The sequence below is a fragment of the Spermophilus citellus genome (assembly GCF_964194105.1).
Source record: "Spermophilus citellus genome assembly, chromosome: X".
In the NCBI taxonomy this organism is placed as follows: domain Eukaryota; kingdom Metazoa; phylum Chordata; class Mammalia; order Rodentia; family Sciuridae; genus Spermophilus; species Spermophilus citellus.
The window spans coordinates 4227788-4250315 of NC_138190.1; the positions used below are offsets into that span (position 1 = coordinate 4227788).

The 22528-nt window shown below is 42.9% G+C and overlaps 1 protein-coding gene across 1 annotated transcript in view; it reads right to left on the reverse strand.

Annotated features, from left to right (window-relative positions):
• ANOS1 (anosmin 1) overlaps positions 1-22528 on the reverse strand; it is a 155884-nt gene that overhangs the window by 42810 nt on the left and 90546 nt on the right. The window contains exons 4-6 of the mRNA XM_081276515.1: positions 20138-20360; positions 11957-12141; positions 10262-10391 (exon numbers count right to left, since the gene is read on the reverse strand). Of these exons, the coding sequence (XP_081132641.1) occupies positions 10262-10391; positions 11957-12141; positions 20138-20360 (538 nt within the window). The remainder of the gene's footprint in view (positions 1-10261; positions 10392-11956; positions 12142-20137; positions 20361-22528) is intronic.

Consider the following 22528-nt stretch of genomic DNA (forward strand, 5'->3'; position numbering starts at 1 on the left):
GTGACATTTCTCCCCGTGATGGCAGACACCAGGAGGTGTGCACATGCCCTGGCTGGCATAAGAAGAGCATGCTTGCTCCTGAGTTTTCTGGTGTGGGAAGCATAGGGCCCTTGCATGTGAGAAGTCTGCTTTGGTCACCCGTAGTGATCACCTCCTTCTCCTTGCAACACACCCCTCCGGCTTCCAGGATGCCTCTCTCCACTAAATCTGCCTTCAGGTTCACGCCAAGCTCCTGCTCAGGCACCTGCCCCTGCTTCCTCACATTCTATCAGCTCTTAACACAAGAGCATTTCAGGGTATTTGTTACCATACCAGAAAGCCAATATAGTCCCCCTGACCAAGAAAACTTTACCACCATTTTCTCCAAAGTCCTTATTATACCAGTAGATTTAGCACATGTCACCTATAAAATAATGTGTATCTTTCATACATTTTCTCAAAAGTAAGGCTCCTTTGGACTCCTGATCATACCAAGATGGTGCACTTCCATGACTTTGATGTGATTCTTCATGAAAGAACGAACATGGCTCCACATTGGAGCAAATGCCCATTTATTGAGGAACAGCTCTGCATATTTATAGAGCCGGGGGTGGTTTGACAGTTGGCATGGGGTGCTTTTTGATTGGTGGGTAAGGATCAGGTGAGCAGCAGGGCTAGTCTGATTGGTGGGTAAGGATCAGGTGAGCCAGCAGGGCTAATCTGATTGGTGGGTAAGGATCAGGTGAGCCAGCAGGGCTAATCTGATTGGTGGGTAAGGATCAGGTGAGCCAGCAGGGCTAATCTGATTGGTGGGTAAGGATCAGGTGAACCAGCAGGGCTCTGATTGGTGAGTAAGGATCAGATGAGCCACCAGGGCTAGTCTGATTGGTGGGTAAGGATCATGTGAGCCAGCAGGGCTCTGATTGGTGGGTAAGGATCATGTGAGCCAGGAGGGCTAATCTGATTGGTGGGTAAGGATCAGATGAGCCAGCAGGGCTCACCATTGGACGGCTCTTCTTGAGGGATGGGGAACTTAGTCTTTGGAGCTGGGGTGACTCCCAACACTTCTAATGGCTTCCTCCCCCATCATTATTAAATTGCAAAGTCAAAATGCAGACTGCAGATTAAAAATACTATAAAAGGGGATTCCATCTGTCCTAAATATGTCCAGACATTTTTCTGTCAGTGTAACAACATTCATGTAGCACTCCATGCATGACGTACCATGAGTTACTGGAGAAGATCAAAACCTATAGGGGGATGTGCATGGGTTACATGCAAAGAGTACACAGTTTTTATGTGGAACTTGAGCATCCTCCTTGGAAGCTGATAGATGATTGTGCTTATTTCTTTTCTGTCTCCCTGCCCTGGGGCTAATCACAGCTCTCTCTCTTTTCTTCGAGCCTACATTCCTAGCATTCACAAGAACCCCTAGCACACAGCAAATGCTCAGTCCACATTTGCTGAATGGTTGACTGAGAGGCTTCACGTAATGGAGAACTTGGACTTGTCAAGAGGTCGTCCAGTTTCAGGCTCAAAGTTGTCAATCAAAATGGTCAGATCATAAGATCCCCGGGTGAAATGCAAAGTCAGAGGAGTGCTATTCCCATTTGAGATAAGAGAGTCACAGCAGCACCCTTCTGTTATGGAGGGTTCCGTCCTTCACCTTTCGAAAGAGAGTGGCAGATCCTTGCAGGACAGAGCTAAGCGGACAAGTGAATCATCACCGCAAAGCAAGAGGAATGTTAAGATGCGGGAACACAACATCCACACTGCTTGTGCTGCACCTGAGGGTATGCCCTGGAAATAAGTCAACTTGTGAGCTTTCTAGAAATGGAGAAAAACCAAAGATGGTCTCTTCCAAAGAAACATGAGGAAATAATGCTTTCAAAATAGGAAGGTTTGATTTACACTTTCTCAAAAGTAAGACTACAATCTTACAATCTACACCACTCTACACCACCAAGAGGGTGCACTCCCATTACTAAGATAAGACAGTCTAAAAGCTTTTTCTTCCTTAAAAAAAAAAAAACAACTCTATTAAATCACAAAGCAACAGAGATTGTGAAGATGTGAAGATAACCCACTTATAGCTCCCAGAGCATGAATGGCTATTTATTTATTTATTTATTTATTTATTTATGGTACCAGGGATTGAACCCAGGGGTGCTTAACCATTGAGTCACATCCCAGCCCCTTTGGTATTATATTTAGAGACAGGGTCTCGCTGAGTTGCTTAGGGCCTTGCTAAGTTGCTGAGGCTGGCTTTGAACTCATGATCCTCCTGCCTTAGCTTCCCTCCCCTGCCCCCAGCTGCTAGGATGACAGGCATGCACCACCATGCCCAGGTGAACGGGTGCTATTTTTACACATTTTAATTTGCACTCATGTTCTAATTAAAACTTATTTGCAAAATAGGCCACAAGCCAAATTTGGACCGGGGTCTAAGAATGGCCAACCCCTCATCAAGAGCGTTCTAAAAGCTATTATAGAATCAACTCTATGAAACTTGACATGAACGCTGGTTATCTGCAATTTTACTGGCACATGATTATACACTATGGATTGAATGTTGGCATTGCTGTTCCCATTTGGAGATAGGGAGCAGGGGGACTAATTTCTCACTTCTCTAGCTCCAGATTATAGAGGGAGAGAGAGGGTTAGATCCACATTGCAGGACCAGCCTTCTCTCAACTCCCCCATCTGAGCTTCACACCAAAGCATGTTCCCTGTGTCTTGATTTTCTTGCTGATTCATTCCAATACTCCTTTGCACCCTCACAGTCACCTGCAGGAATGCATCCCGGAAAACACAGAGCAAGCCCATTCTTGGAGATAACTGAACTGAACTTCTTATGCAAACTATGTGGAATATTTAATATGTAAATCCAACTTTGGATTTTGAGAACAATAGTTCCTTTTACCGGATGATCCTAGGTGGTGCTTTCAGCAAAGAAGATGGACCTGCTCACTTCCAGCAAGACAGATTTCAGGTTTTATCATGTAACCTTTTCTGGCACATGTCACAAGCAACGAAGGAACAGGCACCAAGTCTTAGCACAATGGAACACTTTGAGTCCGGCGGTGGCCAAAGTGACAAATGAAACCACTTATCACCCTTGGCGAAATGCAGGTCTATTATTGCACTGACGTGAACTCTCGTGGGAAAGGACCGTGTCCGCCTGTCCCGGGAGAAATCCCATCACTTTTTGTGAGGGCAGACTCCTGTAAGGTTTGCAGACAATGCTATTTGTTACAGAGAAACCATGTCTGCATGTTAAAACAAAACAAAAAACAGAGAAATAGCCAAGGCTACAAAGAAAGTAGCCACTTAAATAATCACAGGCTAACCCGCACACAGCACAGAATAAAAACTATATATATTGCAGGAAAATGAATGTAGATGTCTGAGATCACGCTTCCCACTGAGCTGCGTCCCAGGAGTACCTCTGAAGGTGTGCGACAGAGATCAACTGCAGTTTCATTTTAAAAGTCATATTGCAACTATGTTGCAAATTCTCCAAGCAAATAGAAGGTTGGTTCTAATATTTAGATCTCAATGTTTCCTTTCCAGATTTCACACTTGGGATACTTGACCTTCCCCTTAAAGAAAAAAAAAAATCTTCCCCATATAGTAACCTAAATATCCAGTGCATTAGTCTTTGGAAACTCACTGAAGCTTCATGGCAGGTAAATTTGCAACTATTCAATGCTCTCAAGACTCATAAGACGACTAAGCGTTTCTCATTGGAAGTGGAACATATGTGCAGCCCTGGGTTAGGACAGTCTTGGGTCCCCAAGGAGACACCTTTCCTTTGTTCTGTATTCAGAAATGGAGAAAAAGATGGGAAAAAAAAACCCTCTGAATTTGGAGGGGAAAAAAAATACCATAAATATTCAAAGACATTAGATGAATAATACCTTAAGTTGGATTTGACCCTTTTCTTCCTAAGTTCCCTTAAATGTATATTATTTTGCAATGTCCAGTTGATAATTGACTAATTTAAAATGCCCAAACAAATATTCGCCTACTTTGAAAACCATAAGAAAAAATATACGGATTTGGATTTTGTCTTATATGGTTCACAGACTTGGAATATTTTCTTCTTTCCGTGCTCATGTGCATATGCACCTAGTCTCAAGAGCCAAAAGCAGACCAATTATTTCCAAGACTCTTCAGAGTTGTAAATCTGATCTTACTGTATTACCGTATTACCACTGAGCAGCTTGTATTTCCAATGAGAAGTCGGCAATATATGCATTTTTACCCATTCCATGGATAAAAACAGTGTCAAGAAGAGGTTAAAACCCATCTGCTGATAAAGAAGCCAAAAAGAACAAAAAACCCATCCTGTATTTTTCTATGTGGACGACCCTCATCCCAAATAGCGTGCCTGCCAAATTAGGGTCTCTGCTAGTTAAACATCAGTTGCTTTCTTATCCCAAGAAATGGACAAAAATGGAAAACCTATCTAATGCTGAGAGAAGAGAGAGAACATGGAATCGAGTTCCATTTTTAAAGGAAAATTTGCAATACTTAATAATACCAGGATTTCTTTCCCAGTGGAAAACTATGAAGATATGCACGTAAAACGCAGTTCAACATTTCTTAGCGGCAGTGTGTAAGAGGAATCGCAGGTTGTTGAGTTAAACAAGAGGTTGACAGCAGACTGTCAGGGTCCCACCAGATTCCCTGGTGCTTTGTAATTCCAGAGCTCCCCTGCACCTCCTTGTGTGAGGCTGTCTAGACCCAAAGCCAGCTCTGCCGTGCACAAGCCAGGTGTGGGGTGGAACGGCTTGCAGCAGTGAGTGACAGGGGGTGGCGCCTGGATACCACGGCTCCCCTATGCACCTCTCCAGGGAGTAACCCTAGATGGGTAGTGCGTCCCACACCAGCCCCTGAGCTCCCCTTGGGGACAGAGTGGTAACAAGTGTAAGACACCCCCCTTTACTGTCTTCTTCCTGTCTCACTTCCCCTCTACCACTCAAACCCTCGGAGCCTTTGAAGCTTAGAATCCTCTGGCTGTGGGGAGACTCCTAGCTTGAACCTGCAATCTCTCCTTTGGCTAAGAGTCATATTTCAAAGCACCCCGTGTCAACAGATCTGGGGATGTACCGATGCATCGACCCCTTGCACTCTGAAATTTCCAGTCGTTTTTTTCCAAGTGGAACGATATAGAAAAGTTGAGGTAAACCCTAGGATCTGGCAGGATTAGTGACCAGAAAAACACTTAATCTCAGGAGTGACCTATGGAGTGACCTGTATTGAAGGTAAATCAATATGTGCAGGGAGGACCATTTCTATGTTCTAAATAAAGAGAGAAAAACCAGATAGAGTCATTAGTCTATTCAAGTACTATTAACTTTATTTTAAAATTATTATTATTATTATTATTATTATTATTATTATTATTATTTTGGTACTGGGGATTGAACCTAGGGATGCTTAACTACTGAGCTACATCCCCAGACCTACTTTTGTGTTTCATTTAGAACAGAGTCTCCCTGAGTTGCTTAGGGCCTCGCTAAGTGGCTGAGGCTGGCTTTGAACTCGAGATCTTCCTGCCTCAGCCTCCCAAGCCGCTGGGATTACAGGCATGAGTCACCATGCCTGGCTATTTTTAAAATTTCAATCCAATTTCCCTACTCAAATACTGGAGGAAAAAAAATGGTATACAGGCTTTAAACAAGTAAATTTAAACAGCATTCCAAGTTCTCTTTTATTTTTTTGGCTGCTGGAAAAATAAATAATAATACTGATTTTACCCATTCTGTAATCCTGGATAGATTCTGGAGCAGGTGGGAGTTGGTGGTCATCAGGAGCAGGGTATGCATGAAAGTAAGTTTCTAATCCATGCATTCGATTACTTATAATCTATGCACTGAGAATTCCCTATAAAACACAGATGTTTAGTGAAGAGTCCATCAGGGCAGAATAAATGAGTTAAAAAGAAATTACCTTAAACAGTCACCAGTCCATTTTGGCAAACTACAGACTAATTTCGAATTTAACACAATCATAAGGAAGATAATGGGAAGAATTTTGGTTTTTCTATGAAAATTGGGGTTATAGCCTACGAATGCCCAGCAGTGAGGCTAAAGTAAAGAGAACTAATTTTTTTTAATCATTCTTTCCTTTTCCTACTTAATTTTACTTTTATTTCCAGAGGTGTTCATGGCAGATGAAAAAAAAATCCTTCCCATTATGGCTAGATTACTACCTGCCCCAAACACACTAGATGATTGCTTGCCCTTGGACATAGTCTACGACTGTGGGAACATTGATTCTTTCTTAAAGCAATGTTAAATCACCAGAAGGCGGGCACGATTCTGCAGCAAAACAGAAATAAATGGGCCTTTATGGACAGAAAAGGCACCATGAGTTTTGAAACAGGGTAGGCACCATGAAAGTGTTGTCCTGTTCCACTGGGGAAAGTCAAGGTCAGGAAAACAAGTTATTTTTCTGATTTCAGCTTCTCTTTTCATTACTCAGGATTCATTCCTTTTTTTAAATGCAGTGACGTTTGGTCTAGCGGCTCTGACATGTCAGGCACTGTAGCTAGTAACTGCACCCAAAGACAAAATTATCCGTGGGACACACACCTTCACCCTGACTCAACAGAAGACAGAACAGCAAAACCTTTACCATGTAAAACCTTCGAGGTAGGAAGTGAAAACCGAGAAAGAATGGAGCAGGGGAAATGTGGGTTGGTTTGAGGATTTGTCTGTTCGCAATTGTAGGAGGGGTGGCCAAAGGAGGCTTTGCTAAGAAAGAGACGTTGGTGTGGAGGTGGTGGAAGAGTCAGCTTTGCAACTGAATGGAGAAAGAACTTTCTGGTTCCAAGAAGTAGCAATGCAAAGGTCCAGTGGCAACGGAGAGTTTGGAGTGCTGGGCAGAGGTGGGAGAAAGTTTGAGAAGGAGGAGGGAGGAGGGTCTTCTAAGTCTGTTGACATGGTAAAGAAGATTGCTTCCAATCAAGTCCGACCTGGAGTTATGAGGACGTGCTACGCTCAAAACAGACCCAATGTAACAGATGTCAACAGAATCACTCAGACTATGGGGTGATTGGATGGTCCATCCTCATTTGAATGGACAGACTGGGTGGTCACTACAGGCAGGTGGAGTGTGGCTGGAGGAAATGAGTTACTGGGGGTGTGCTCTGGAGTGGTGCATCTTCCCCGTGGTCTGTCCCTCCCTCTCCACCCCTCTCTCTGCTTCTTGATTCCACGATGAGCTGAGCTGCTCTCCCCCTCCATTGGGCCCTTCCGCCATGATGTTCCGCCATGATGCTCTTGGACCCAGAGCCATGGAGTTGGCCATGGACCTCTGAAACCATGAGTCGTAGTAAACTTTTCCTCTTCTAAGTTGTTCTTGTCAGATGTTTTGGTCACAAAGTTAGTAAAACTCACTAAAATACATGCGGAAAAGGAAATCCGGTGCTTCTTGAGGACTTTCTGGTGACTTATAGGAAATGACTCTTCAGTTTTGTTTTTTGTATGTGTGTGTGTGTGATGAACTACACAGAGGACAGCATTCTCCATCACTAAACTAAACATTGAGAGAAGAAAACATGGAAGCAGAACATCTTTATTTCTTTGGAGGCTGCACGCATTTCCAAAAATGGAGTAATCATTTTCAAATCAATGTGATTTTTATGTTTGAGACTGTTTTCTACAAAAAGCTTCTTTTTTGAGGAGATGTCCTACACTGAAGGATGCTAATTATTCTAATAGGGCTGCCATTCAAATAGATGAGTAATAAGACAATAGAAACAATTTTCTATCTTTAAATTTTCCCAGTGAGGCAGGTCTTACTGGGAGGGATGGATTTGTTCTAACCCCAAATGTTGGTGATGGTGCTACAGAACTGTAAATAATACAAGTTATTGGGTTGGACACCCATAAAGAATAGACTTTGTAGCACACCAATTATTTTCATAAAGTTGTGAGACAATATTTCCCAGACAAGATTTCTCTCCACTTGAGATTGAGTAAGGAAAGACCTGGCGCCATCTTGGTAGAGGTGAAGTCTCCTTTGGGTGGGTCTGGGGGAGGGGGGAGCGAGTATGTTCCCCTGTTTAGCTATCTGTGACACTCACATCATTCTTGTGGTGTGTCCCACTAATAAAGTCATAGAACCTACCATACATTCTGTGCAGAACTTTTTGGTTTTTAAGAGTTTAATGTCTGGGATGCGCCTCCGATTGCAACATTTGGCACTGGAGTTTGGAGCCTAGTTGGACAAGCGGGAAACAGAACAATACTTTCCTGGTGACTGCAATGTTTCAAAAGAGGGTGCATTTTTGTTCAACAAAAGCCAAATTAAATTCAAATTAAATTCAGAGGCTCTGATTCTGGTCTATTGTATTGCTCTGTAATACGAAGTGTTGAAACTGAGTGATTTTTCCAACCTTGTGATCCTCCCCCCCATGACGGTCCTGAGACTGTCTGCAGACCTCTGCTTGGGTGCTAAAGGTCTTGTGAGAGCAGGGCTCTATAAAGAATCATGGGAGCCAAACCACCTCTCCTCCCCCCACGAGTCAGGAGGTGCCACCAGTCTTACAGGTAATACACTCTGTCTCCAGAGGCCACAAACTGCTTTTGTCTGATGTGTGAGACAGCAGCCTTGTTCTGAAAGTCCCAGCCCAGATCCTGCTAGCTACTGAGCAAATGGGAACACATTTGGATCCCCAACGTGTCTGGATCCCATTTGAACCGTGCAAACAAGGTGAAGAGGCCTCAAGCTTTTTATCGATCTCTGCCTCCTAACCTAGGATTAATTATTCATTTCACTAGCCTCTCCAAGTGCTCGGGCCACCTGGAGACAGAGTCTGGTCTGAAGGTTTGACATCTTTATCTGCAATTTCCCTTTAAAGCATGCTTAGTTGTGTGTTGTATTTGCCTCCCTGAAACAAAAGATACCTTTCTCTTTTTTTAAAAAAATGACTTTTTCCTAAGAAAGATACAAATCTACAATGCACTCTGTAATGGAGTCCAAATAATATTTTTAGTACAAGTTTTCTTGTCGAGTCCTGTGTTATGCAGAGAAAGTGGTAGCAAATAGAAATGGGCAGACTGAGACGGGGACATTTTTACAGTCATGCCCCAGAAATTGCAACACGTATCAGCCACACCATTGAAGTTGTAAGGCTGACATTAATTGTTACTACCACAATGCACCCAGCTTACATTTACTGTAAATAAATTAGCTTCCATATAATTTGGGGTTAGTAAGTAAATATGACATTTTTTGTCTATAAAACTAGATCTTGGGGCTTGGGTTGTGGCTCAGCGGTAGAGCGCTTGCCTTGCACATGCGAGACCCTGGGTTCCATCCTCAGCACCACATAAAAATAAATAAGTAAAATAAAGGTATTGTGTCCAACTACAACTAAAAAATAAATATTAAAAAAAACTGGATTTTGATTAGTCAAGTGGATAATAAATTAGTTTTCAAACTGCTTTGGAGAATTAAACCTGAAGATATCATTGCTTTCTGGTTAAATTATGTCCTTCCACTCCTATAGAATAAACTAACTGCTGATGCCATATAGGATCATCTGATTCCACAGAGGTTTTAAATAGCAATAAACAGGGAATTTCAAAATTGTAGCAATGACCAAAAAAAAAAAAATCTAGGAGGGGTCCAGGTTCTAGACCTTATAAAACAAAACTAAGAGACTAACTCACTCAGTTAACAGCTATTTTATGAAAGATGACATTGTATTGCACCTAAAACTCAGGCTTCCTCCCCATAATTTGTAGAATGATGCTTGGTGGAGATTTTTTTTTTTTTTTAACTAGGAATTCAACCCAGGGACACTTAATCATTGAGTCCCATCCCAACCCTTTTTGTATTTTAATTAGAGACAGGGTCTTGCTGAGTTGCTTAGGGCCTCACTAAGTTGCTGAGGCTGGCTTTGAATTCTCTATCCTCCTGCCTCAGCCTCCTGAGTAGCTGGGGTTACAGGCATGCGCCACTGTGCCCAGCTTGATGGAGAATCTTAGTGAAGACGTTGAGTAGAAGTCCATCCTGGAAGACCCCAACTTTAAAGTTTAGAAAGCCCCCTTATCATCATTTTCTGTGACAATTTGAAGGAAAAACTCCGCTGACATCCTTAACCATAAATGTCCATGGTACCTTCCAACACATCTGGCCCCCTTCTGTAACAACAGCATGGCCACCTGCTGACCAACCACCACATGGAGATGGTAATTACATCCCAAGTATGTCAGGGAGCAAGGCGAGGGTCCCCCACTGGGCTCAGGACAGCAAGACTGACCTTTGGAAGAGCGGAAGTGTTTGCTGGGTGCAGTGAAACCCCGAGTCCCGTGCACGTTGACGGCAGCCACTCGGAACTGGTACCACCTGCTGGGTCTTATGTCGGTCATTTGAACCCGCTCATCCGTGGTCTGAAGGGAAATGTCACAGAGCACGGGTCAGTTTTTATTCTGATGTGTCCATTGGGTGTGTTTCAAAAATGACACAAACTCTTTAGCCAATGCAAAAAATAAATAAATAAATAAATAAAAATCTTGACCTCTCCCTTTGCATAAGCCCCTCTTATCATTTCCAGATCCAAAGAGAGTCATTGGGAAGCAGGAAACTCTGGACGCCGCCTCATCTCCAAAACTTAAATGCCTCTGGGAGTCAAAAATCTGATCACAAACGCTTGGGCTATTTTAAAATCTGATGACTAAATGGAGCGTTCAAGGAATTCACTCAATAGAAAATGTGTACCCCATGATTGCTTGATAGACAAGAAAGTGAATTCACTCCTAGGTTACAGAAAAAAGATGCCTCTTAAACTCGCATATGAAATATAATTCTAGAAGCAGCTATAGGAACCCACATGCTTTAAAGGCTGATGACTATATCAAGAAGTTAACTGTAGCTGAAAACAATTTTTTAATTGAGTAAATCCCATGATATCATGAGAATCCAGTCCTGGCCTTCAAGAGTAACTCTTTCACCTTTTGCATCCAGGAATTCTGCACACTTGGATTCAAAATATTTGCAACACATTTGGAAATATTTTGACATATTTGGAAAAATACTTTGGAAGATATTTGGGTGAAAAATATTTGGAAAAAGATGGTGTCTGTACTGAACATGTACTAGCTTTTTAAATTCCCTTATGATGCGTCCCTGAACAGTACAGGTCATCAATATTGAATCATATGATTAACAATATGATTCGTCCCTTAACAATGACTTAGATGGCATTCATTTTACCTTAGGTATTCTAAGTCATCTAGCCAGGACTTCAAGTGTAAAATAGGATCTGCACAGCTACAGGAAAATACTGTGCTGTGAGGGATTCGAGCATCATCGGATTTTGGAACCTACAGGGGATCCTAAAAAATAATATCCTGCATGGCTATCCAGTGACAACTGTCTATTCTTGTCTAATATAAAGAAAGAAAAAAAAAGATACTGGGAGAAACAAGTAGGTTGTCTTGTATCTACTGCTAGGGTCTCAAGATATCAATAACTTTAGCAGCCTTCAGCCAGATGGGATGTACTGACTTACAACATCTGGTGCAGTTTCACCTGGGCTTTGAGGGTGAAGCTGGGGAAACCGGACGGAATCAGACGTTCCCAAACTTCTTAACGGTAATTTATTATGGCAATGCTTTTACGTCCGTCTCTCAAAGCTAAACATTTCTGAGACCAAAGGAAGGGTAAGAATCAAATGTGGAATTCTACCTGGTTTGGCTGAATTTGAGACAATTTGGGATGACTTTGGCATTTAGCGTTTTAGCTGTGAGTTTGAAAAATTTAAAGCCGGAATGATAATCTGGACAAAGAATCGCATGTGGCATTAGCTAGCAAAAATAACAGGAATCAAACGATAATTTTCGGTGTTTCTTTGACATCAAGCTCTTCACTTATTTCTTTTGTCCCGACGGAGGCATAGTAAGTTAACGTGCTGTGCTTAATGTGTGCGGGGGACACTCTCCAGGAAAGGACTTACCTGGGCCACCGTCTGCCAATGAGTGGCATCGTCCTCGCTGGGGTGGATCCCATAATTCCATCTTCTTTGTACCACGTAGATCACGGGCTCAATGGACACGTTGAATTTTGAGGACCACTTCACCTCCAGCTGTCCGGACTTGTGCTCGGTAAATCGTAATTCTTTCCTGGGCTTCAAGGGGACCCCTGGAACAAGACCATGTCAATTAAAGCCATCTGCATGGGACCCAAGTGCAGGTAAATGCTGAGGAAGGAAATCTACCAGAGAGACCAGTCTCCTCTGCCACCCACCAAGATTCCATCTCCTTTCGTAAATGTGACCTCTCCGCATCAGGTATAATAGGGGACATTTGACATCAGGTGCAATCCATCCTACGCTACGAATATTACTCCTTTTCCCTTTTTGTTTCATTCTAGAGGGTCAAAATTAATGGCTGGTCAAAATTAATTTTTCTCCCTAGAAAACTCGAGAGTCACCCCTTTCAAGGACATTGCACTGAGTAAATCGTGTGACCAGGTTGCCTCCATCAAGGGTCACATGGAAGTCACACAGGACGGTCATTACCAAAAATTCAAGTCATCTCTCTTTTTTCTAACATGGTCCGTTTCTTTGGTGACATTCTAAGGTCATTACATTACAGTTCCAAGATTTGCTCTCTTTTCTACCTCAGGGAGTATTTCCTTTGAAGGGAAAGGAAAACACACAACACACACACACACACACACACACACACACACACACACGGCAGCACTAAGCTAAGCTATCAAACCTCACAAGGGTGAGTCTTTGGGATTCTTTCATGGATTGCTCAGGCAATCCATTGCCCTGTCAACTTTAAAATCGGAAAATGATGAATGGATAATGCTTGGCTTTGGCATGAGGGAACGCATTGCCTCCAACATCCTTCACAGGTGTCTCCCTTCAAGATACTAATCCCTCGGATTTCCTTTTCCTCCTATTTGGCACATAAGTTGTCATGGTGAGGGAAAGATTTGAGATCCACAGTTCTGAACCACAGGCTTTATTGAAAGGGTGCTTCAGAAGCCATTTGGTGGGAATCTATGGCACCATGTTGGTGGACACGGTCAACACCACCATTTTCTGTGGAGAATGGCGTTTGCCTAAGGCACCGAAAGCTCATTTGGAAAATCCAGTTCAGAGGGAAACTGGAAAATGTGGAATCTCAAAATAAATAAGACGGGATGCATGTTGGTGTCAATGGCTGAATCTCAATTCTTTTTTTTGACTGAATTCACATTGATCTTGTTTAGGGAGATTTAAAACTCACCAAATGCTTAGGTGGATAGAGTTGGAAGATTTTAAAAGAGCACCTTCACAGGTGGATCAAAGTCATTGACATAGAAAATATTTTCTAGACAGCACACTTCCCACACCTATTATGGTCTCCATACTGATACTCTCTTGGGTGGTGGCTATATATGGGCGTTCAGTTTAATATCCGTCTGTCTCAATGGGCGGTGGCTTCCTGGAGTGGGTGAGCGGATGGTTCCTCGTCTACGTTTTGAACCTGATGTAATGGAGTCTGAGGAAGACGGGTTTGCCTGGGGCCATGATTGGATCAAATTCCTTTCTGAATTCTCCCCATCTTTCTACCTTTCAAAGTAGGAAAAGACACCTAGCTGACTTCTGTTCAGCAGAATTTCCCTCCACACGTCCCGCCTCTACCTATGCGCCCTTTTCCTGTGACGGCGGTCTTTGCAACAGTGCTGTTCTTTAGGCGAGACCTGCTTTGGTATATTCTTATGCCACCAGCATCTACTGGGTCTATGCATAGAAATTCCCAAATCGTCCATCTCCACGGAGGCCTCCTGCTCTCGTTTTCTCTGTCTCTTGCCTCTACTTCTCAGCTTCTCTGTGCATCTCCCTGCCTGTCAGTCTCCTTGTCTAATCCACTTTCTGATATTTTGTGATGATTTTCGAAAGCAGAGGTGGGACTCAAACTCTCTAATTGCATCCAGCTTCCTTCATCTCCCTCAAGGTGTCTGTCAATCATATGACTGCCATTTATCTCTTGATTTATTCCAGGGTGCCTCCTGCATTTCCACCATAGATCCCATCTTTGAATCAGCTTTCCCAGAAACACACAATCGTCTGTTGATGGTATTATTATTATTATCATGCCCAATCGTCTTTCATTCTGTTTTCTGACTGTAGACACTTAAGTACTTCCAGAATCACACCAAATGCCACCCCTCTGCGTCTCTTTCCCTAAATTTCCCAGTTGGAAAAAAAGGATCCATTCTTTGGGGCCTCTCGACTCTTGAACGTACAACTGTCAGGATGTGCGTTTAACTGCCCCTTGCTGCAAAGAGCTCATTTAACGATGCCTGTCTGCTACATGAAGCTACAGCCCCCAGAGGTCTTTCCCACCTCTTGGAATGTCCCAGAGGAGAGAACATTATGCAACACCAAATGGTCACTAAATATTTGCTGGAGGAACCACCTCCCTGACTTTCTGTACTCCAGGCAAGAATGAACCCAGGGAAATGAGAAAAGTTGGAAACATTTGCATAAACCTTTTCAACAGTGGCGACCCTCCGCTCGAAACTCATTTCCAAAAGTGAACCCTGATCCCAGGTATTGTGTGCTGCCTTCCCAACCATGTATACTTTCAAATAACTCTTCTCTCTTCTATCATGGCTATATTACTCAAATACACATTTACTTTATTTTTTTTTTTAAGAAAAGAAGGTTCATACTAAAAACCAAAGCAGTCAAAATGTTTTCAAGTAGAACAGATTTTTTTGTTTGTTTCTTTGCATTGTCTATAGTATTTTTCCAGTTTTAAAAGAATTTTTTTTATAGATAAGATGGGAATCCCTAAGTTAATTCATGACCAATTTAATACCAGAAGTAGTTCTCTATTTCTTGTGTCATGAAAAAAGGTACTCAAACTTGTTCGGAGTGATGAGAATCCAAACTGAACAGAAAGATCATTTTTGTGATCATTTTTTTGTCCTTCTTGGGTTTGAGATGGGCAGGCAGGTGATAGACGCGTGATTCTGCTGAGAGGCTATGCAGGTCTGAGGACATTTCCTGATTCCCTGGATGTGTCTGTGCATGGTGGAGAAGATGACCAGTTACTTCTGCAGACTTTCAGAGCAGTTTCTGAGACATGCAAATCCGCCCTTCTCCCTGGCTGTCTGCCATATAATCTTCTACAGTTGTGGTAAGTATCCCCGCCATTCAACTAACCTGAACCTATCGGAAGCACATGCAAGCATCCAGAGCTCTTTGCTGAAAGGATTCAATCTTGAATAGCATTCAACCACCTACAGCCTTCCTCGGACGTAATGAGTATCAGGGCCACGTCGGTTCAAATTTCTCCATTAAAAAATCTCTTTAATTGGGATGTGCAACGCTCCTGCAATTTGCATGTTAAGAAACGGTCCATCTGCTTTGCATTAAGGGTAGCTGCCTCCCTTGATTGGAAGTCATTCCAGCTCTCCTCTGTAATTGTGTGCAGATGGGGGCTCCACACCCCCAGGACCTCCAGCCCTCTCTGCCAGAGAACACCATCCTCCCGAGCCCAACGAGCATCCCAATTGCATAACCAGATGTGGACATGGGATCACTCCTCATGTGCTTTCCGTTCCAACCATGATTAGAAATTTTCTTCCTAAAAGCTGTTTTTGAACCAATTAGCCATCTGAAATCTAAACTAGCCTGATAAGAAATATAAAAATATTATCATATGTCACCCCATGAGATGTGACAAAATAGGTCCTTTTTTTTCTTTAAAATGCAAAACATATATTTTTGTAGAATCAAAGCGACAGAAACCCAGGCTTTTAAATGATGCTAAGAAGAAACTGATAGAAAAATCAATAATGATAAATAATCAACATTGCCTAGCCATGTTGAGATTCAGTTGTCAGTATCAAAGTTTTTCCCTTGAAGGTCTAAATGATTTGAACATACTGCATTAGTTCATCTCTAAAGTCCTGAAATTTGAATTTCACATTATTAAGATATGTGTGAAAATATTAAATCAACTCCGTCATTGGGTCTTTTGAAAAAGAAATAAATGGACAAATGATTAATTGTTGATTGGTTCATGACAAAGAGAAAACAGAGATAATGGAGAAGTGGAAATTGGTCTAAAACTTGGTAAAAATTTTGACTTTCTTCCTATGGCCAGACTTGCATTTCATAGAATGAGAAACTTCCTGCCTCTCCACTCCTGTGAACACTTCGTGTCTTTTATTTCACTACTCTTCGCTTTATTGAAAATAAAAAGAGAGAGAGAGAGAGAGAGAGAGAGAAGTCTGTTGTTTATTTCAAACTATAACACAAGTCCGTTCAAGTTAGCTCAGGGTCACCCATGACATAACCCAATTCTGATGCTCTGAAATCATGGAGAATTCTGCCCCTCACATTTTCAAAACACCCATTGTTTATAAAAACCCAAGTTTTCACATATATATACTTATAAAGCATGTGAGGGTATAAAATCTGCACCTCTTACCTCCCCTCCCAGAAACACAGTAGACCAAATAGAAAGTGTATGCTCAATTAGCTTAAAAGTTTAGTAACATGAAAAACAGTTAAATCGACACTCTTAAATAGCAGTTGGTTTCAAGAATTCAGAAAACGACTGCACACTCAGATGATTCCTTTGTGTTTGACGAGCTCATCCATGAACCCGGTGCTGGGTGAGGGCGGGTTTCATCTTGCTCTTTGTGCCCCAGTGCCCAGAATGGGTCACGGCAAACGAGAGACACTCCACAAATGTTTATTCAACTGAAATGTATCAGTGCTGGAAGATCTAGGGCACATCCGCTTCTTTTCAACTTAAACCAGGGAACACATGGAGCCAATATTCTCGAGGATTTCCAAACAGCACCTACCTAGGTGACCACGTTGTAAGAGGCGGATATCTAATAAGTAAACAAACTCATGAGAAATGGACAAGTTGGTCATGATGGCCCAGTAGATTTGGTCCTCTGTGGTCTTCATTCTGTATTTAATTGGAATTCTTCAGCTCTACAAAGTAACCTAAGACTAAGGTCAGTGTGGTTAGGGGAGATTCGTAGGTTATTCCTTAGCCTTAAATGCTGATAAACCAGTGATTTTATTAGACTAGAAATGTTTGATAATGACATATGTCTTCATTGGATGATGCTGCTGCTGCTGCTGCTGATGATGATGATGATTTCTAATGAAACCCAGTGAGAGCTTTGGTTTGCGATATTATTTCAATAGGTGTTAGACAGCCACCGAGTCACATCAGAACATCCCAGAGTCCTGGGGCCATCAGCATTAATTTGTGATGAGAGCAAGCAGGTTGACTTCTACGTGAGAAGGTCAACAAGGATTCCAAGTTGCTACTAGGCTAAGAGGTTATTGAAAGGATTCTGACAGGATCTATTTGATCCTTCTTAGACACACAAACTAACTCACAGGTAGTCTCAAATGCTCCTGGGAGACACACACACACACACACACACACACATATTTATATATACATTTATATATATATATATATATTTATATGTGAGTGGGTATTATTGTTTCCAAGAATAATTTAGTTTTGTCATTTTTTAAAAATTTTTCTTTTAGTTGTTGATGAACACAATACCTTTATTTAATTAATTTATTTCTATGTGGTACTGAGGATCAAACCCAGTACCTCATGTGTACGAGGTAAGCACCCTGCCACTGAGCCACAATCTCAGCCCAGTTTTCTCATTCTTATTATGCAAACATTATTGGCTCACTGCAGCTTCATAAAGTCCATTCATTCTCTCGGTGGCTTATGCTCTATGAATTGCCTCTTCCCACAAAATCCAAGTTAAGAGCTTCTTTGTTGCACAAGAGTGACTTTAGCACTTCTTAAAAACCCATTCTGGAACCACCATTTGAACCAGCTATCCCACTCCTCAGTTTATACCCCAAGGACTTAAATCAGCATAGTACAGTGACACAGCCACATCAATGTTTACAGCAGCTCAATTCACAATAGCTAGACTGTGGAAGAAACCCAGGTGCCCTTCAATAGACGAATGGATGAAGAAAATGTGGTACATCTACACAGTGGAATATTACTCAGCAATAAAAGAGAATAAAATTTTTAGGTAAATGAATGGAGCTGGAGAATATCATGCTAAGTGAAGTAAACCAATCCCAGAAAACCAAGGGCCAAATGTTCTCTCTGATAAGTGGATGCTTATCTATAATGGGTGTGTGTGTGTGTGTGTGTGTGTGGTGGGGAGAGTGGAAGAACTTGATTGGGACAAGTTGGGGGGAGTGAGAATGGGGGGTTGGAAAGATGGTGGAATGAGTTGGACATCATCACCCTAGGTACATGTATGACTACACGTGTGGTATGACCCTGCATCATGTACAACCAGAGAAATGAAAAGCTGTGCTCCATTTGTGTACAATGAATCAAAATGCATTCTGCTGTCACCATGTATCACTAATTAGAACAAATAAAAATAAATAAAGGAAAAAAAAATAAAAGAAAAAAATCCATTCTATTTAGTTACATACAGGTTTAAATGTGTCTTTATATAATTCATCTCGTTGGTCCTTCCTGGAATTGTTCTCATTTCCTGTGAAGCAGGCACATCTGAAATTCACACTGATTCTCCAGTGTTTTTAATTTTAAATGCATATTTTAATTGCCATCATCTCTTTTGAAATATGCTTGTTTTGAAACCCTGTGAGTTTTACAAAGGGCTTAAAAATGAATATTCTGACAGCATCCTCATGGTGAAGAGCATACAATCAGTCGTCGCAGGGAGAAGTTTCATGACATCTAAGTTTTTAGAAATGAAATAGTTTTAGGTGTTTCCAAAGTGACTTGATGGAGATTACAATAAGAGGGGTGGAAACGATGAAATGCTGGATCCATTCGAGAACCGTCACTCAGTAAGAAGGGGAGAGCGCCAAATATTTTGAATTTGGGTCATAAAACTTACGTTGGGGTTCTAAGGATCCAAGAGGCATTTTTCAAAAATTAATAAAATCAGGTGGATTCTACAGGTTTCAAGGGGAAGGCATTTCCAGGAGGCAGACAGATGCATTAATTCTGCAGAGGTGAGCTCTTGAGGGGAAAGGAGTTTTAATAGTAGCCGTTCGGTAGAGACCCCAAAACTAGTATTGCTAGTGAATACTGCTTTAGACCCAGATTGTCAAAAACTTACCAGCAGGTAGAAATGATGGGCATTTGGCATGTGCATACCAAAAAGTGAGGGACAGAGAGCTGTTGTTCTCTTTGTAACCATCTACAGCTACAGATTGATTCTACTCACTATTCAAATTGGACCCCCAAATTCACAGAATGTGTGTCTCCTTGTGTGCCTTGATAATATGCAAACAATTCAGAATCCACCCGAATGGCTTGGGTATGAAACACCCTCATCAGGCTTACGGAAGACTCGTGGCCCTGAGCCCCACGCCCTGGAGTGCTCTAGAATTTGCTCTTGAATGCCAACTATTCTATCTGCAGACCTGTGGGATGGAGGGAGTCCCCATGTTCGGAAGAGGGTCATTCCTCTGTCTCAAGATGACCACTCAAAATATTTAAAGTCTGCACAAAGACACGTCTGTTCTTGGGTTGTGCCGACAGAAAATATGTTTATCATGCATTTTTCAAGTGTTCCTCAACCCCAGCCTCCTTTCTGCAGATTTGCAATGTTTTTATTACAATGTTACCCAGTACAGCTTAATTGACTTAGTCTGCCTTTGAGAAAAAAAAATACACCAAGTTCATGGATCGCTGTTATCCTTTGTATACGGAAAATTAAAACTCTGGCTGGGCTCTGTGGTGCGTGCCTGTCATCCCAGCAACTTGGGAGGCTGAGGCAGGGGAATTACAAGTTCAAGGCCAGCCTCAGCCACTTAGCAAGGTCCTAAGCACCTTAGCAAGATCCTGTCTCTTAATAAAATATAAAAATGGGCTGGGGAGAGGGCTCAGTGGGTGCAATCCCTGGTACCATAAAAAAAAATCCAACAACAAAACTCCAACTCTGTTGCTTATTTGTGTCTCACATTTTGGCTGAGTTCTGTGCGTGTTTTAAGACACGCGGGTAGGACACGGGATGAATGTCCCCTGTGTTTTGCATTCTTGTGGGCATGGCTGAGCCCTTCCCAGCCGCACACAGCCTCCCGTGTCGGTGACGGCCTCTGCCCCTACCAGGCTTTGCTCTTTACCTTTGTACAGCGTCTTGGGCACCTGGCAGGTGTGACCGCAGCCGTTGGAGCAGCATTTCTTCACCCCCGAGCACTCGTGGTCAACCTCGCAGCTCTCGACGCAGGCGGCTGCAAACCCACTGGCCCTCTCGGGGGCCGGGCAGTCCCCCTGCTTCACCAGCAGGATGTACTTGAGGAACTCACAGCTGGTTAAGCACTCGTAGTTTTTCTTGGGGAACAGAGGCTGCGGCAGAGAAGCAGAAGGGAGACACAGAGAGGATTTTTTTTTCTTTTTTTTATAAAAGGTTCCATTAAAGACACATGAAGTCTGATTCCCAGGCATCCTAAAAGAAGAACTTTTATTTTCCATTTTGAGACAGGATCTTGCTAAATTGCTTAGGACTTTGCCAAGTTGCTGAGGCTGGCCTCCTGTCTCAGCCTCCCAAGTCCCTGGGATTATGTGTGTGCACCACCACACCCAGCCCCTTGAACATTTTATGAAATAGATAAATTTGTTGTTGTTGTTGTTTTTTTTAACTCAATCCCCAGAAAGGTTTCATTCCATGGTAATTTCCCAAAGGAAAAAGACCCATGAGATGATTTTAGATTGCACACAATGGTCATGCCGAGTGGCTGAGTGAACAGTCTCCTATCTTTACCTTTTCTCTCAGCTCAAAGAGAGCTGTCCAAAATCTGTCATAGAGGTGGGGGGTGGAGCGCCCACTCTTAGCATGCATGAGGCTCTGGGTTCCATTCCAGAGGCAGAAACAAACCAGGATTGTAAATAGCTACAAAGCCCATTGAATGCAATTCAAGGGGACTTCTCGGACTGCATGCATGACCTATATTTTCATTTTCTAATAGTCAAGGTTCTCCATTTTCTTCATCTGCCATAAAACCTAGTGAAGACAACACAGTAGCCTTCCTGTGGAACCCTTCTGACCCTCTCCATGGGGACACATTGACCCTCTCTTGGCGTTACATCGCACAGTGGTCTGAGCCCGTAAATGGAATGTACCTAAACGACACCCAGGTTTTAGAGCTGAGGTGCTCGGGCCATCTGTTACCAAGAGGGACTCGTCAATAAGTAGTGCAGTGAGACAACGTGGATCTCCTTCAACATCGATGTGCACCTGCGTCTTGCCTCTGTGAAAGAGGATTTTAAGCATCTTGTTGGTGACATTTTGAAGGAGCCCAGAATCCACCCACCACTGATGGGGACAGGAACCCCTTGACTCTCTAAAGGGGTGCGGAATAGAAGAAGGCTGAGCAGTGGGAGAGGATCAAATGGATCTTGCTCCTCAGGAAAAACGGACCCGTGCATCATCTTCTCACCCTTGAGACGTGAGCTGCTATCACAAGATTCTGGCTCTTTCTGCCCATGAGCTGAGCAGCATCTGAGGCTCCTAAAAGCTTCCCCACACAGAGAGTAGAAGAGAGAATGATATTTTGGGTTCCTTGGCCTCCGTTGAGCTTATGAAAGAATAGCCAAGATGCCCCCCCCCAGCCCAACCTAACCTTAACCCTCCTGAATTTCCTATAAAAGATGCCTGACGAGATAGCCACCAGCATCCTAAATTCCACCTTAAACTACCTTTGACCTTTATGGAAGATGGTGGTCACCATCAATACTCTAGCCCCGGTACAGTCCATTTGTACCTGGAACACACCTGTCCAGGCAGGTTCCATGTCTCAGCCTTGTTTTGACCCAGAATTGGACTGAATTGATGTTATTACAAAAATGTCTGTACCCCCGTGGATCTAGGCTTTTAAGTAATCAAGGGTGGGCCACTCACAACCATATTTGTCCCTTCCAAGGAGGATGTGGTGACGCTAGATATTGTGGTTTAGATGTGGTGTCCCCCAAAAGCTCATGTATGGAACAATGCAAGAAAGTTTAGAGGTGGAATGATTGGGTTATGAGTGGTATAACCTACTTAGTGGATTAATCCACTTGAATGGACTGAATGGTGGCTGCAGCAGGTGGGGTGTGGCTAGAGGAGGGGGTCCCTGGGCTGTGCCTTTGGGGTCTCTGTCCTGTCCCTGGTGAGCAGAGCTCTCTCTGCTCCCTGGTGCAACCTAATAGTGGATTAATCCACTTGGATGGACTCACTGGGTGTAGACTCATAGTGGATTAATCCACTTGGATGGACTCACTGGGTGGTGACTGCAGCAGGTGGGGTGTGGCTGGAGGAGGGGGTCCCTGGGCTGTGCCTTTGGGGTCTCTGTCCTGTCCCTGGTGAGCAGAGCTCTCTCTGTTCTCTGGTGCCCTGTCCTGAGCTGCTCTCCTCCTCCAGGCCCTGCCGCCATCTTGTTCTGCTCCCCTTGGGCCAGAGCCATGGAGTCGGCCACCAGGGACTGGACCTCGGACACCAGGAGCCCCAAATCAACTTCTCCTCCTCTAATTTTTCT